Source organism: Anabrus simplex, chromosome 10 (genome assembly GCF_040414725.1).
Source record: "Anabrus simplex isolate iqAnaSimp1 chromosome 10, ASM4041472v1, whole genome shotgun sequence".
Taxonomy (NCBI): domain Eukaryota; kingdom Metazoa; phylum Arthropoda; class Insecta; order Orthoptera; family Tettigoniidae; genus Anabrus; species Anabrus simplex.
This window is the reverse complement of record NC_090274.1, coordinates 132643155-132659678: the sequence shown is the minus strand read 5'-3', so window position 1 is coordinate 132659678 and position 16524 is coordinate 132643155. Positions and strand designations below refer to the sequence as shown.

Here is a 16524-nt window from a genome sequence, read left to right as displayed (position 1 = left end):
TGGATCATGTTGATTTAGACATTATAATAGTATATTACGAGTTTGGGGAATCTTGACTTGTGCTGTGTGGGACGTTGTGTGAAATCATGCTCAAACCACGTTGATAAAAGTTAAGGTATTGAAAGAACACATCTGCACCAAACAGAAGAACCAAAAAAGTGGGGGGGGGGGGGTGTGAAAAAAATGGGATGAATAGCGATAGTAAAGCAACTTACATCCTCGCTGGCTTAAGTTGGTTTATCCACGTGCTGCTGTGGAAGGTCTGCTGTGCCTAACTGTGTGTGTTGCAGGCGTGATGGGAGAGTTTAACAGCAAGGCGGAGAGTGAGAGTGGGAGAGGTCTGGAACTGTCTGAAGGATCACTTTAGGACACAACACCACTGAAACCATCATGATTGTATGGTGATATACAAAGACCTTTATTGATTAAAATTCAATTCAAGAGACGACTTTAAACACATTGTAGACAGGACCTCTCTCTGCACCTAGCGCCAAGTCATCACCAAGTGCCCCTGCGATAATAATAAAACTTTACCGAGCGAACTAGCCGAACATGATCTACAAAATACTTTCCTGCGTGAAAATGTTTAAGAATAACTATCTCAATAATAACTCAAGAATAACTATCTCAATATACATATAAAAAGGAAGGTTAACAGTTCCTGTGTATGGAACGATGTTGTTTCAGATAAGAGATATGTTTGAATGACTTGTTGCATACAGAGCATGAGTATGGCTTCTCAACCATGTGAACTATCTGATGCTTTCTTAAAGACGATATCTGAGTAAAACTCTTATTGCATTTGGTGCAGGAAGGTTTAGCCTTCGAATGAACAACAGAATGGGCCTTCAGATGCCCACTCTGATAGAAAGATCTCCCACAGATGGTACATAAATATGGTCTTAAGTTAGGGTTTACACAATGTCTTCTGAGAAGTAATCGGTCTGGAAAGATCTTTCCACAGGATGTGCAAGTATATTGACCTCTCTGTCGTTTGAAATTTGGATGTTGTAGTGCTTCTTTCCCTGGTGTACATGTCCCTTCCTCTGCATTCTTCTTCTGTACAGGATTCTCCTTCTCCCGCAAATTCTTTGTGGCTTGTTGGCCAGCATTCCGTGATACTGATGCACTCTTGATGCTGTAAAATGTATTGCCCAGTTATCTCTAAAACTATGAGAGTATGGCAGAATTTAACAATGAATAAGTCATATAACATGCATTACAATTTAAGTTTTTAAAATGCACCCATAATTTGATTTTCATTAATTGCTAATATCAATTCGTAGAAATTTATAGTATTCAGGTTCTCAAGCAAGTTTTGTGAATTGATCTCATTCGATGAAAACCTTCTTATATATATATATATATATAAAAGTCCCGTCTGACCCATAAACGTCCTCCTGAGACCATTAAACCTAGTGACATGATATTTTTAGGATATATCAGAATGTTTTATAAAAAGGTCCCGTCTGACTCATAAACGTCCTCCTGAGACCATTAAACCTAGTGACATGAAATTTTTAGGATATATCAGTATGCTTTATAAAATTTTGATTTCATAGCGTTAAAAGGTTTATATTCAAAAAACACCTTTTTTAAATTTTCTCAGCCACAAAAGAAAACACAATTTCATTCTTGCACTAAAATATTCCTCATATAAATTGTCACAGGTTAACAATGTAGTGGAAGTGTTTATTGAAGACCTTATTTTTAAAGTGTGGTGATAATGTTTTATTTGTATTCCATGTAACGACCTAACCTGTACAGTGTAATATTTGTGACATATGTATTTGTAAATAGTAGAATTCTGTTCTGTATTTACTGGAAGTATCGAGATAGTTGTTACATGGATTTTTGAACAGGGTGTGTTGCTTTTTGTTGGTTATGTATTCTAGAATGCATTTTCTGACTATTCTGGAAATGGAAATTCGCGATCGTGCGTATTCGAGAAACTTATTTAAAGTTCGCGACTGAAGTAGGAGTTGTGATTGGTGAATCTGGGTGACAATATGGGGCTCATGCGTTCTGATTGGCTACTCCAAGGCCAGGGTTCCCCTTATAATGAGAGCGAGGCAGCATTTCGTGGTCTGTCTTGTTCTGTCCGTCGTCTGACTAGTCGGTCTTGGTCTGTGAGCAGCCTATCTGGCTGCCCGAAGTTTTGACGTCGCCTTCGGGTAAGCACTCTTGATTTCTGTTCCTGCTTAAATCTCCTGTAATGTTCGCTTGCTTTTTCCTATAGGAGTCTGCCCTAACCTCACCTAGATTCGCCACTCAATTATTTCAGATGCCTTAGCTTTTCGGCTGGGCTTGCCTGTTTGTTTTCGAGGCATTCCCCGTTCCTTGTTTCGATAAATATGTAAATTGTAGTTTAATATATTTACCTTGGAGTTTTGCCTCTGGTAGTTCAGTGTCTCTTGATTGTATGTCAGAGTTTTTGAAAAGTACATTTAACTTCATTCTAGATTTAATAGTGTATTACGTTTCTTTTAAACTACTAAATTGCATTGTACAACTGGATTTGTAACTAGATGTATAGTTGGTTTGAATTTTTGAACTGGTAGGAAGCTATTATCGAAGAATCACCAAGTTGTGTGTATCACAGAACATTTAATTCGTAGGTTGTGTGTCGGTACCTTCCGCAGGGCGGATTTTGTTCGAAATGTATTTGTAAAATCCATTTGTAAATAATATCTTTCAAAATTAAGGATCACGGCGAATTATTTCGGAAACCGCAACCTAAGCCATCTCTGTGCCCTTGGTAGGTTCCCAGCACCTTCCTGGTTTATTGTTATGTAGTTGGCCCTACTGATATTGGTTGTCGGCGGAGACGCGCGCAGTTTTCAGCTGATGTTTCGCTGAGTGTGTAGTGGTTATTGGTACTGTGTAATTGCACTTAGTTTCCTTCCTTTACTGTGTTTAGTGTTTTGTTTGGTGTAACCGCTGTAATAAAGGTTGCATAAATACCTAAAATGTGATTTTGGTATTTTAAAAAATTCGAATTACAAGGGGTACAAAGGGTTGAAAAACTGCATATTTGATATTTACATCTCACTCAATGATGAAATAAAATACAACTTTGTTTTTGCATGAAAGCATCCTTCAAATAGATGTCCAAAATAGAAATTATGCATTTTTTGAATTTTGACTTAAAAGGAGTGGAGCAAAGTGAACCTTACATAATTTATGGTTATTGATAGTAAATTTGTGCAATGTCTGAATACCAAATTGATTTTTTATATGACATTAATCTGTAAATGATCACTGGCATCAATGAGAAAGTCGTTATGAAATCCAATCCCTAGGCTTTACAATAAAAACTAATGCTAGTAGTTTATTATTCTGTATTTGATTCCAAAATTGAAAGCAGGTGTATACAGCAAAAAGAGACATATACACTGCCTGACAAAATACATTAAGCACCCAGAAGGAGTGGTCCAATATTTTCCCATTTTGGTATACATGCACAACATTGATGTGTGAGTAAATGATTAGATTTGCATGGGTCTGTAATGCGTAGAACGCCAACCAGAATGCATTTACGATGGCACCGTCCTGTTGTTACCAGTCAACTGGTGTGAGCACCCGCGATGCCTTGCAGACACACACTGGGGGACAGCATTAGGCACGTGGGCCATTCAGATCTCACAGTGGCCTGATGATGGACTCAGTGGGTACATGAGGGCACACAATAACGTCATGCCGGTTCAAGTTGATCAAGAAACATCACCCGTCGTATGGTGTGCCAAGCATTGTGGGATCCCATAACTTCTGCATCCGTCATCCGTAAACATGTACTGGAGACTCTACAACATCCTGCGAGTTTCCACAAAGTGTCCCGATGACTTGCAACCGCCGGATTGGGGTCCTACCGCCCCATGTGTTGGTTGCCATTGACACCAGAATACTGACGCCTGTGTTTGGTGTGGTGCTTTGCCTGGGAGACATGGACAGGGGATGACCAGCATTGCATCAAGTTCAGTTATGAGTCCTGCTTCTCTATAACCTCCAATGACTATCGTGTGAGTGTTTGGCAGCATCGAGGGCAGAAGGCAGATCCTGCCCATATTGTCATATTGTGGAAAACACACAGGTGTAATTCCTGGCATCATGGTGTGAGGAGCCATAGGATATGCATTCAGGTCACCTCTAATAGTGCTTCGGTGGATTTTGGCAGCACAGCGATACGTCACAGACATTCTACGTCTGCATGTTGTATCACTTATGGCACAGCAACTTCGGACAGTGTTCAAACAAAATACACATGTGTGCCTATCGACTGCCTAGAGCATGTTGAGGCGTTCTCGTGGCCAGCAAGATCCCCGGTCCTCTCCATTGCCATATGTGGGAGGATATTGGAAAGGGAATCCGTCCGATTACCAACCCGCGGGATCTGGGAGACAGCTGCAAAAACTGTGGATGACTTGCCTCCAAAGGATGTTGGACACTATTCCAAACCGCACAAGGGCATGCATGCATTGCGCCAGGGGGTGCGATTCCCTACTGACTTGGCATCAACATTCCACCTGTAACTTCCAACGGTCTTGTCTCTTTCATCCTATATTGTAATCAGCTCAATAAAGGCTTCTGGGTGCTTCTTGGGCAGGGTATATTTTTATCTCCCCTAGTGCATTGTCCTACAAGGAGGCTTGTTGTAGTGTCTTGATAGTGTACTGAACAGCGTCTTGGAAAGGTGTGGTATTCCAGCTGATGAGCTCGCTGCCACACTGGCAAAATAATGCTCATTTTAAGACCAAGTTGCCTGTAAAACTATGTGCATGTTACAGTAATTTAATTTAGAGGTGATGTAACAATGAAACAAATCCTGAGAAGACAAGATAAGACTCGAACACTAATACCTCATTCACAAGACATTTAAACCAAATTCGAGCCTAATACCAACCTAGAACATTCTGGGTTTCGTAATCTGGTTTTATACCATACAGCTCATTTTTTGTGAGCTTCTACAGGACATGGATGATTCCAGCAAGATTTTAAAATGTTTCGATATGTGCTCAATACTAGTTCCCTCATAAGGCAAGTCACTGAAGAACTAAAACTGGCATCTTTTTTTATGGGGATACATAGAGAAAACATGTTTGTCCCACCCTTTCACATAATAATCCTGCTTTGCAACAAAATTGGTCTACCTATTTTGACCTTACATTGGGCGGCATTAATGTATGACCGTTCCTGGACGGTTCTGACTGAAATGTTCAAATAATATTATGGGTCTACCACGGCTGGTGTCAACGGAGATAAATGAAAATCCACTCACGGGTGTGTAAGTTTGTTGAATACCAGTCACATGTTACAACGTTTACCATCAGGCTCTTACTGACATCACAAGATTACGTATCCTAATTCTTTATCTACAATATATAAGAACATCGAGAATGTATTTTAGTTTGGAGGATATTCCGATTTAATTACACCATCTTTTAATAAAACATAACTAACAATAATAACTGAAAACAACATGATCGGATAATAAACGAAATTGAACATGACAATCAACGCAGTTGAATAAATATCTATATGCTGTCATTGTTTGTTATGTTCTTAGCACGCAATGCATTAAAATATCGTACAATTAAAGAAACATGTTGGTGATCAATTTAACGTTAAATTAATATCTCAAACAATTCATCAAATCCAACATGACAATTTGCTGAAGGCTTAAAATATCCGATTATTAATTTAAATTATTTGTTTCCATCCGCCAACGAGAATAAGATAGGAAAACATTTATATCTGTCATTTGTTGGCCAAAATCTTGTCCTTAATCTTGTCTATTAATATATCGTAAAAATTCATTGCACAAGTTAGTGAAAACCTAAATAACAACTTGAGTGTTCGTCAGTAACCTGCATTCAACGTCATGAAACCTAATAACAACATGATCATAGAATTCAAAATGAAACTCGTAGCTCATCTCCAATAAATAATAATTGCAGAACAGGAAGAGCATACTCATGGAATCCTAAAAATTGCTGCACCTAATAAACCAAATATCTAGCTACATAACTTCGACAAAGATAATCATGATTTGGAGTTATCATTGTCCTACAGCATCTGGAACAGTCCGTAGATATTCCTGGAAATATCTGAAGTTCCAATAATAACTACAAGACATGCGTACTAATCAACTAATCAATAGGAAGTACTATGTAGGATGATGTATGTGTTTAATAGAACAAATTATTAGCGTAAATTGTATAATATTGTATTCTAGGAAAATTTTCTTTGTCTCTTGTTAATTTAAAATTTAGTGCTTGACAATAATGTATTTTAGTGTACCATTTGCCACCGAGGTAGACACCTCATTTGCAAATAAAGAGATTTTGATTTGATTTTGATGCATTACATCATACTGTAACATATCGCCATATGCCCCATATTATTATGAGTAACACTCAGGGTTCATTTAAAAAATGGATTATTGCATGTAGGAGGACAATGGCTGTTAGGAAGCTATACTGCGCCTAGTTAGTGTGAAGTCGGTACCAAGCATGGATAGACGGAAATTTTTCTAGTGTGAACGAAACCGTGGGACATGTAGGCGCGGAGATTCTATCCGCTGGTTAGAATTGTCAACCAACCACGAGCTGGAGTGGGGAGAGCCGAGCTTCCGGAGCTGGCAAAATTAAAGCGCAATGGAGACAACTTTACCTAACCTGGTACAAAATTTCAATGGAATCTGTCAGATGATGTCCGTCACGGAGCCATATTCCACAGTCTGTTCGTATGGAGAAAACGAGACTTGAATTGTCATATGCCTGTGAATAATAATATTGTGTAATTATGCCTGTTTCATGTGTATTACGTTCAAACCTATAGCCTAGTTTGAACCTGTTTGGCCGGTGGACCGGAAGGGGAGTGTTAGCGGGGCGAAGCTCTTTGGCCGGACGGACGATGGAAGGTTGATAAAAGAACTTGGAAAAGGGGAAGCCGCGCTGTGTTAGAAGCTCAGTTTGTTTTATTAGGGTGTTTTCTAAAGTATAAACAACGATCTGGACAGTTACCTCTGTCTAAAACATGTAATTGAGTAGTCGCCAGGGTGCGGGCTGGTGAATGACTGTATAAGTTGCTAACTTCAGACTGTGAGTGATGTCACTGTTATATTTGAGGCGTCTCACGTATGTACTTTGTTCACGTTAGCAACGAATGTTCGGGACGCGGGCGCGGAATGCGAGTATGTAGTGTGCGTACCGTCTTCCATATTTCCGTTGTGAAAGACAGGAAACTGTCCGCGATTGGTTCCCGTAATCTAATGGTGCATATATTTAACTATATCTCTGTTGCACTGGTTGTTGCCATATTGCAACCTAATCATTAGGGGTGGAACCCATGTGCTCGTTGCATAAAGAAACACCGGGCGAGTTGGCCGTGCGCGTAGAGGCGCGCGGCTGTGAGCTTGCATCCGGGAGATAGTAGGTTCGAATCCCACTATCGGCAGCCCTGAAAATGGTTTTCCGTGGTTTCCCATTTTCACACCAGGCAAATGCTGGGGCTGTACCTTAATTAAGGCCACGGCCGCTTCCTTCCAACTCCTAGGCCTTTCCTATCCCATCGTCGCCATAAGACCTATCTGTGTCGGTGCGACGTAAAGCCCCTAGCAAAAAAAAGCATAAAGAAACGGCGAAGAAGGAGACTTCCACAACTACATTGGAGGATACCAAGGCTTACTGGAGAATCATGGCCATCTTTGGACTCGAGAGGACGAGGCTTCGATTCCTGGAAATCGCTGAGATGTCAGGCTAAGGCCTGAATGACACCAGCGGTCATGTGACCGCCGTTGCTGATTCCATTCGTCAAAGCTAAGCTTTCTAATGTCTGTTAGCGTGTTGTAGTTATCAGATATATACTGTACTATAGGCAAATGAGATTTCTATGTACATATTTGTGCATATTTAAAGTCAGCCAGTGAGGCGTCTGTCTTGATTTAACTTCAGTAAAGTAAATTTGTTCATAAGCTATAGCATGTATTAGCTTGGGACATGAGTGTGATATATAGATAGGTGGAAATTAAAGGGAAGAATTAGGATATAGTTAGTGTTGTGTGATTTTTATTTTCTGGTGACATGTTTTTGTCTGCGTGTACTACTATTTCATTTTAGATTTATTGGGTATCATCCTCACACAATTTTTAGGCCTTAAGCCTTAGATATCGCATGGGAGAGAGTGTCATGTTATCAGGATTACAGAGGGATGTTTTTTATCCTTTATTTATTGTCATCTCTGCACGCACCATGCATTTCAGGCATCATTTTATGATGTGCGACAGAGCTGTGGACACCGTCGATTGAATTGAGATCTTTAGATATGCAGGGAAAGTAGATTTTGGAATTGATACGGGTCGAACTTATGTGACGCGAGTTGTAAGGCTAGAGGATGCTTATATTTGTATAACAAAGGGTCAAAACTAGGAGAGTTTACCTAGGGATTGAAGCCAAGAGGCCAGAGCGCCCATTTGTGCTGAATTTAGTGGGGGTCGAACCCATGTTACGTTGAGCAAATGGCTCGTGCAGCCCGAAATGGCTAGTGAGGCCAGATATATAACGAGATAGGCAGTAGCCCTATGTACACTGACTGACAGAGCAATTGCAACACCAAGAAGGAGTGGTTCGAAAGGGATGAAAGTTGGGGAAAAACAGAGACGGCACGGACGAATAATTGATGTTTATTTCAAACCGATATGCAGGTTACACAATGCGCACGGCATCGACTCAGTAGGATGTAGGACCACCGCGAGCGGCGATGCACGCAGAAACGCGTCGAGGTACAGAGTCAATAAGAGTGCGGATGGTGTCCTGAGGGATGGTTCTCCATTCTCTGTCAACCATTTGCCACAGTTGGTCGTCCGTACGAGGCTGGGGCAGAGTTTGCAAACGGCGTCCAATGAGATCCCACACGTGTTCGATTGGTGAGAGAGCCGGAGAGTACGCTGGCCACGGAAGCATCTGTACACCTCGTAGAGCCTGTTGGGAGATGCGAGCAGTGTGTGGGCGGGCATTATCCTGCTGAAACAGAGCATTGGGCAGCCCCTGAAGGTACGGGAGTGCCACCGGCCGCAGCACATGCTGCACGTAGCGCTGGGCATTTAACGTGCCATCAATACGCACTAGAGGTGACGTGGAATCATTCGCAATAGCGCCCCAAACCATGATGTCGCGTTGTCTAGCGGTAGGGCGCTCCACAGTTACTGCCGGATTTGACCTTTCTCCACGCCGACGCCACACTCGTCTGCGGTGACTATCACTGACAGAACAGAAGCGTGACTCATCGGAGAACACGACGTTCCGCCATTCCCTCATCCAAGTCGCTCTAGCCCGGCACCATGCCAGGCGTGCACGTCTATGCTGTGGAGTCAATGGTAGTCTTCTGAGCGGACGCCGGGAGTGCAGGCCTTCTTCAACCAATCGACGGGAAATTGTTCTGGTCGATATTGGAACAGCCAGGGTGTCTTGCACATGCTGAAGAATGGCGGTTGACGTGGCGTGCGGGGCTGCCACCGCTTGGCGGCGGATGCGCCGATCCTCGCGTGCTGACGTCACTCGGGCTGCGCCTGGACCCCTCGCACGTGCCACATGTCCCTGCGCCAACCATCTTCGCCACAGGCGCTGCACCGTGGACACATCCCTATGGGTATCGGCTGCGATTTGACGAAGCGACCAACCTGTCCTTCTCAGCCCGATCACCATACCCCTCGTAAAGTCGTCTGTCTGCTGGAAATGCCTCCGTTGACGGCGGCCTGGCATTCTTAGCTATACACGTGTCCTGTGGCACACGACAACACGTTCTACAATGACTGTCGGCTGAGAAATCACGGTACGAATTGGGCCATTCGCCAACGCCGTGTTCCATTTATCGTTCGCTACGTGCGCAGCACAGCGGCGCATTTCACATCATGAGCATACCTCAGTGACGTCAGTCTACCCTGCAATTGGCATAAAGTTCTGACCACTCCTTCTTGGTGTTGATTTTGCTCTGTCAGTCAGTGTATGTCCTGGGATCGAGGCATTATCGTATGTGAATTCGCCGGCTGGTGATGTGGGCTAATTGAAAGTACTAGCCGAGCTTGTTATTGTGAGAAAGGGAACCTTGCCTCTGGTACGGAGACCTAAGCCAGGCAGGCCAAGCTGGTTGGGATCAGCCAGCAGTGAACGAATGAAGGAATTAGCTGACAGCTAGCCTCACTTCAGAGAGTATGTTATGAGTCCATCCTGTTAGAACAATTCCAACAAACCTGCACCCCCTTGCCAGCTTGTCGTGTTTAGGTTTGTGTGTCACAGCTGTGTGAATTCCTTTCAGTGAAAGTGCAAGTCGGAAGTATTGTGCCAGGCCAGGCGCAATTGGTCAACGCCCACATATTGTAGCTGAACCCCGATAGATATCCCATGTTATGCATATTTTTACAGGTGTGTGTGTGTGTAGCCCTACATATGTTTTTCTGTTGGTGTTGTGACCTGTGTTTTACTGTTTATTTTACTTAACCAACGTTGTTTAAATGTACGTTTATTTTAGCTCGTAAGGTAGTCGCTGGGTTGTAAAGTTTCTAAACAATTCTCATTTGCATATGGCTCGGGGCATATTTTGAGTCTGTGTTATTCTTTTGGAAGGGAAAGTAGGATGGCTTGAACAAGAGTTTTTTTAATCCCTGTGTCCGAATATATTTGCATCGGACTGTGTTTATATCATGTTGATGTGTATTTGCCTAATAGTGTATTTTCTTGATAACGTGGCATTTTCTTGGACAATTTAAATATTGCGAACGTTAGATATGAAATTAGAAAGTTTAACGGCGGCGATAAACCACTCGAATGTAACGCGTATCCAAGTATGTTTCCCCTGTGGTTATAAATGTTTGTTCATTGGGTCGTCACCCGACTTGTGTAGATTTTTATAATAATATAAGACATTTATTTTAACTCAACCTATTTAATACAGTACAAGATGTTAACATATTAGTTAAACATCATCAAAAATAGTTGAGACATGTTTCGCCCCTTCTGTGGGGCATCATTGGTCATATCAAATACCTCAAAATTCTACCGGACGTCTGGTTGGAAATTATAAAAATATGTAGCATGAGTGAATATACATTAAAAACATTTACAAGATCTTATCATTAATTAAATATCAAATTGATTAAAAAATGTTACACTAGTGAACACGTTGGTGAATTTTCACTCAAAACAAGTCCGTCGTATGTACAGTATTGATAATAATGGTAGTGAAAGTCTTATTTGATGCTAAGTTCTAAGACAGTTTAAAATGTATATACTAATATTGGGAATGAATGTAGAATACATATAATTACAATTTACTGTATGCGTATTTTACATCGTAAAATAATATGGAAAAATTTGCATTAATTTCCTTAAAAAGAAAAATTAATTTTTTTTGCACCTCAGTATTACGGTCCTGGTGCAGTCTAATCAGAAATGGCTTCAAGATGTGAAATTTTGTTTGTGATTTATGCCCAACTCATGTAAAAATGTTGCATTACATCGTAATTCAACTTGAATGTCTATGTTGACTAATTATATTTTAGACTCAAACAAAATTAGCCCATGGATGCTGTTTGGCTGAATAGTGCCCACACAAACATCATAGATACCTAGCTGAACACTACAATGCGTCCCATCACTGGCACAATCAAATAAACTCCCACGCAGTGGCTACCAGTGTTAAGTCAGACGTAAAGATGCTCTCCCAAGAGAATTCAGTAAAATAGTGAATAACCCAGAACTCCCGTACATGATGACATCGGCGATGCGAATATTAATCGCCTGCGTTCGAGAAAACCACCAACTAGAGACGCCATGAACTTGTGGAACAACAACTGCCAAACTTCTGCTGAATGGCAGAAGAGACTCAACGAAAAATACTGCCCGACAATGCCTTCTGTGAAGAAGACGGCGCCACCTGGTTTCAAGCTCCCTCGTAGACTATGGTCTGCACTGAACAGGATCCGAACTCTGCAGCCTTCCACAACGCCTGAGTGTGACTGTGGCGCTACACAACAGACAGCGAAGCACATCATCCAAGAATGCAGGACTAGAAAATTCAATGGCAGCGCTAGTGACTTTGCTTTTGCGACTCCAGAGGCTATAGACTATATAAACAATTTGGACAAATTTATATAATGTAGATCTTGTAACAACAGACGCTGTATCATTAGCCATACGCTAAATAAAAATAAAAGCCCCTGGATACTTCGACGAACTATTTTGTTTGAGTCTAGAATATAATTAGTCAACATAGATATCCAAGTTGAATTACGATGTAATGCAACATTTTTACACGAGCTGGTCATAAATCACAAACAAAATTTCACATCTTGAAGCCATTTCTGATTAGACTGCACCAGGACCGTAATAATGAGGTCCAAAAATTTTTTTCTTTTATGGAAACTAATACAAATTTTTCCATATTATTTTACGATATAAAATACGCATACAGTAAATTGTAATTATATGTATTCTGCATTCATTCCCAATATTAGTATATACATTTTAAACTGTCTTAGAACTTAGCATCAAAAAAGACTTCAACTACCATTATTGGCAATACTGTACATACGATGGCCTTGTTTTGAGTGAAAATTCACCAACGTGTTCACTAGTGTAACATTTTTAATCAATTTGATATTTCGTTAATGATAAGATCTTGTAAATCTTTTTTTAATGTATTCACTCATGCTACATATTTTTATAATTTCCAACCAGACGTCCGGTAGAATTTTGAGGTATTTGATATGACTGATGATGCCCACACAAGGGGCGAAACAAGTCTCAATTATTTTTAATGATGTTTAACTAATATGTTAACATCTTGTTCTGTATTGAATAGGTTGAGTTAAAATAAATTTCATATATTATTATGAATTTAAGATTCTTTCAATACGGAGAAAATGATTTTCATTACTTGTGTAGATATGTCTCATTATTGTATTTTTCAAATCACATGCTCTGCACAGGTTTTCTTTGGCCCAGAGAGGTCGTTGGTTAGTTTAATTTTCTTTATTTGTGACATTTAGTACGATTGATATCTATGTTTTATTGAATAAATCCATCTTTGCTTTTTTGGGTTCTTATTCACTAGAATAATGATCGTAGATCCCGTCCAGATACTAATTTTGTTTAATTCATAGTGTAGCTTGATTTATTTCCACCCAGTCATATCGAACCACTCCACACGCTCTTTCCGCGGAAGCTAGCCCACCTTTATGACAGGGGATACGGTTCAATACGACACTAATATTATTTACAGTTATGTGATATTTCACAATATCCAATGGAGTTACTTGATGTTGAGAATCCTCCAACCGCAATTACCGATCAAATGCATGAAATTGTTTTCATTACCGTATCACGAGTTAATATTCTGACGACCATTCACACGTTCAATATGCCAGTATCCTTCGGAAAATATTATATTGGAAATGCAACTGTCAACCTTTAAATCCTTGTCCATTTATCAACATCAATCAATTATATTCGCATGATGAACACCTATTTTATTTCCCTTAACTTGGAGCTAGCGGCAGTGCCAGTGCCAAGAGCCAAGTAAGCCTACGCACTGGCCTCCACGGTATGCACTAGCCAGCGTCTTGGTAGGTGTGCTAGGTACCAACTGATGAGCCCAACCTAGCACACGAGGGCGAAACGCTGGCAACCAGGAATGAGTTAGCTGGAAAATTTAAAAGTCCAATAACGGACCATTTATATTGGTATCGTAAATTTACTCATTTGGAACAAATATTTCAGATTCCCTATGGGAATCAACATCTATATCATCTGATAGCCAAGCAGGCATCAATTTTTGGCAAAGAGACAAAGCCTCTCATGGTACATTGGCACTGCCGGTGGCTCCAAGTAGCCTACGCAGTGGCCTCCAGGGTATGCACGACTGTCGGTTTTTTATTATGGACACTCAAGTTTAGGCCTTAATTATAAACAAACCAATAGGCCTATTGCAATGCGAGTTATACCAATATTTTCCTTGTTTAATTTTACATTAGAGTATATAAGACACATTGTTTTTAGCGTTCATTAAATATTTTTTATTTGTGGTCGTAATAAATATTGCCCGGGATTTTTGCTTCTTTTCTAGGAAGCGCTCACTTAGGAATATATACAAGGAAAACTACTTGTCTGATGGTAATGAAATTTTTATATGTTATAACCACATGTATTTGTAGTGTAATACTCAAGTACAACTTTTTTCAACCATCCCGAAAAAAGTTCTTATCATTTTTTTAAAGCAACTCTTTCTTAACTCAGGATAAACGTAGAGCAGCAAACTTGGGCTTGTTTTGAAGCACTCAGTCATGGTTGTCAGAAACTACAACAACTGTAACTGTACAGTGTGGTACCGAATTTATAAAGAGTAATATTGAAAGGAGGTTTTGTGTAAGCCGGACAGTGCGATTAACAGCAGGCCGGGCGCAGTGTTGCTGCGTTCATTAGTAATCACGCGTGCAACGAACACAGCTTTTCGTTTACTTTCAACCTTTAATTTTATTTCCTCTTATAAATTCCACTTCCTCTCACCTTTTCTCATAAGGGCCTTGGACCATGAATGGCACGTTTAAAAATGGTTGACTTCCTAATTTAGAAATATCACACTGACAATTTTTACAAGAGTTATTTGCATTATTATTAACATATATTTACAATATTTAATTCTATCAATTTTCTTCGCCTGAAAAATCACTGTGTTCCGATGAATCGGTGCTGCTGTCATTCATGTTGATAATGACTGGCTCAAAATAAGGGACATTTTCAGACAGTCCACCTTTTTCCCAGTAGTGGTCTTCAATTTCCTTAGCGTGTTTAATATGGTACATTGTTTTGCAGAGTTCAGGGGTCACAGCACGTAAGGCTTCTCGGCATAAAGCGTTAATTGCTTCCATACCTCTACCATTTTATAATGTGTTAGCCACATTTGTTTTTGCTAATTTCCCATTTACGTGATCCCAAATGAGCTCGGTTGGATTAAGTTCACAATGGGCCACTGGTTACCAAACAAGCCTGTACATCTGGTCGAAGTCGTTTAGGCAGTTGTTCCAGCTTCTTTGACGGTGTTTGAAAATAAGGACAATCAGATCTGAATTAGTTAATTTGTTATAATCGTGAACTCCAAGTGGTAGTGAAATATTCTTTGATGTTATTCAAGATATAAATTCAGGTTTCAGCCATGACATATTGGTTTTTTTGCTCGCAGCGACACAGATAGGTCTTATGGCGACGATAGTTCGGGTTTTTAGATGAAGGATCACCATCGTATGATATGGAGCTTAATCTATAACGACCGCCGACCTTTGAGGCAATAAAATCAGGACTTCCGTGAACTATTCTTCATTATGAGTCGAGTTTGTCTCATTGTGGTAATCACCACTTCCTTTCTTGCCAATAAAACAAAGTTCTGCACCGTCAAGAAAACCTTCTCTACGTCCGATGTGTATTATGATGGGTTTCCCTGTTCCAGACGGTGTTTTGAACCCTCACCGCCATCCATAAATTTGCTCAATGTACCCTCTGTACAGATTGTAGTTGTCAAAGTTGTTTTCTAAAGCTTAAACCACGTTTTCTTGCCACCCATATTTCATAGTATGGTTCTGTCCGCACCAGGTCTTGTCTGTAAAGATGATCTTGTAGCCCTGTGCTCTTAGGTCTCTAATTTGTCTAAGTTAGGCATGTTGGGATGCAGAAACTGTGGAAGTTATAAGAAGAAATAAAATTAAAGGTTGAAAGTAAACGAAAAGCTGTGTTCGTTGCGCGCGTGATTACTACTGAACGCGGCAACACTGCATCCGATTTCACCACCCGGCCTGCTGTTAATCGCACGGTCCAGCGTACACAAAACCTCCTTTCAATATTACTCTTCATAAATTCGGTACCACACTGTACGGTTACAGTTGTAGTAGTTTATGATAACCATGACCGAGTGCTTCAAAACAAGCCCGAGTTCGCTGCTCTTCGATTATCCTGAGCTGAGAAAAAGTTGGTTTAGAAAAATGATAAGAACTTTTTCCGGGATGGTTGAAAAATATTGTAAAGTGAGTATTACACTACAGATACATGTGGTTACAACATATAATAATTTCATTACCATCAGACAAGTAGTTTTCCTTGTATATATTCCTAAGTGAGCGCTTCCTAGAGAAGAAGCAAAAAACCCGGGCAATATTTATTACAACCACAAATAAAAATATTTAATGAACGTCGAAAACAATGTGTCTTATATACGCTAATGCAGAATTAAACAAGGAAAGTATTGGTGTAACTAGCATTGCAATAGGCCTATTGGTTCGTTCCGAATTAAAACCTAAACTCGAGTGTCCATAATAAAAAATCCGACAATAAACAGCATCTTGGTAGGTGTGCTAGGTACCAACTGATGAGCCCAACCTAGCACAAGAGGGCGACACACTGGCAACCAGGATTGAGTTAGCTGGAAAATTTATAATGTCTTGTAACGGACCATTTTATTGGTACCATAGAAGTAAGTCAGAAC

At 40.4% G+C, this 16524-nt stretch overlaps 1 protein-coding gene across 1 annotated transcript in view; it reads right to left on the bottom strand.

Annotated features, from left to right (window-relative positions):
• Window positions 1–304: 304 nt before the first annotated feature.
• The window catches only part of LOC136881980 (zinc finger protein 415), a 127454-nt gene continuing 111234 nt past the window's right edge, over window positions 305–16524 (bottom strand). The window contains exon 5 of the mRNA XM_067154458.2: window positions 305–1138. Within this exon, the coding sequence (XP_067010559.2) occupies window positions 652–1138 (487 nt within the window). The 3' untranslated portion in view covers window positions 305–651. The remainder of the gene's footprint in view (window positions 1139–16524) is intronic.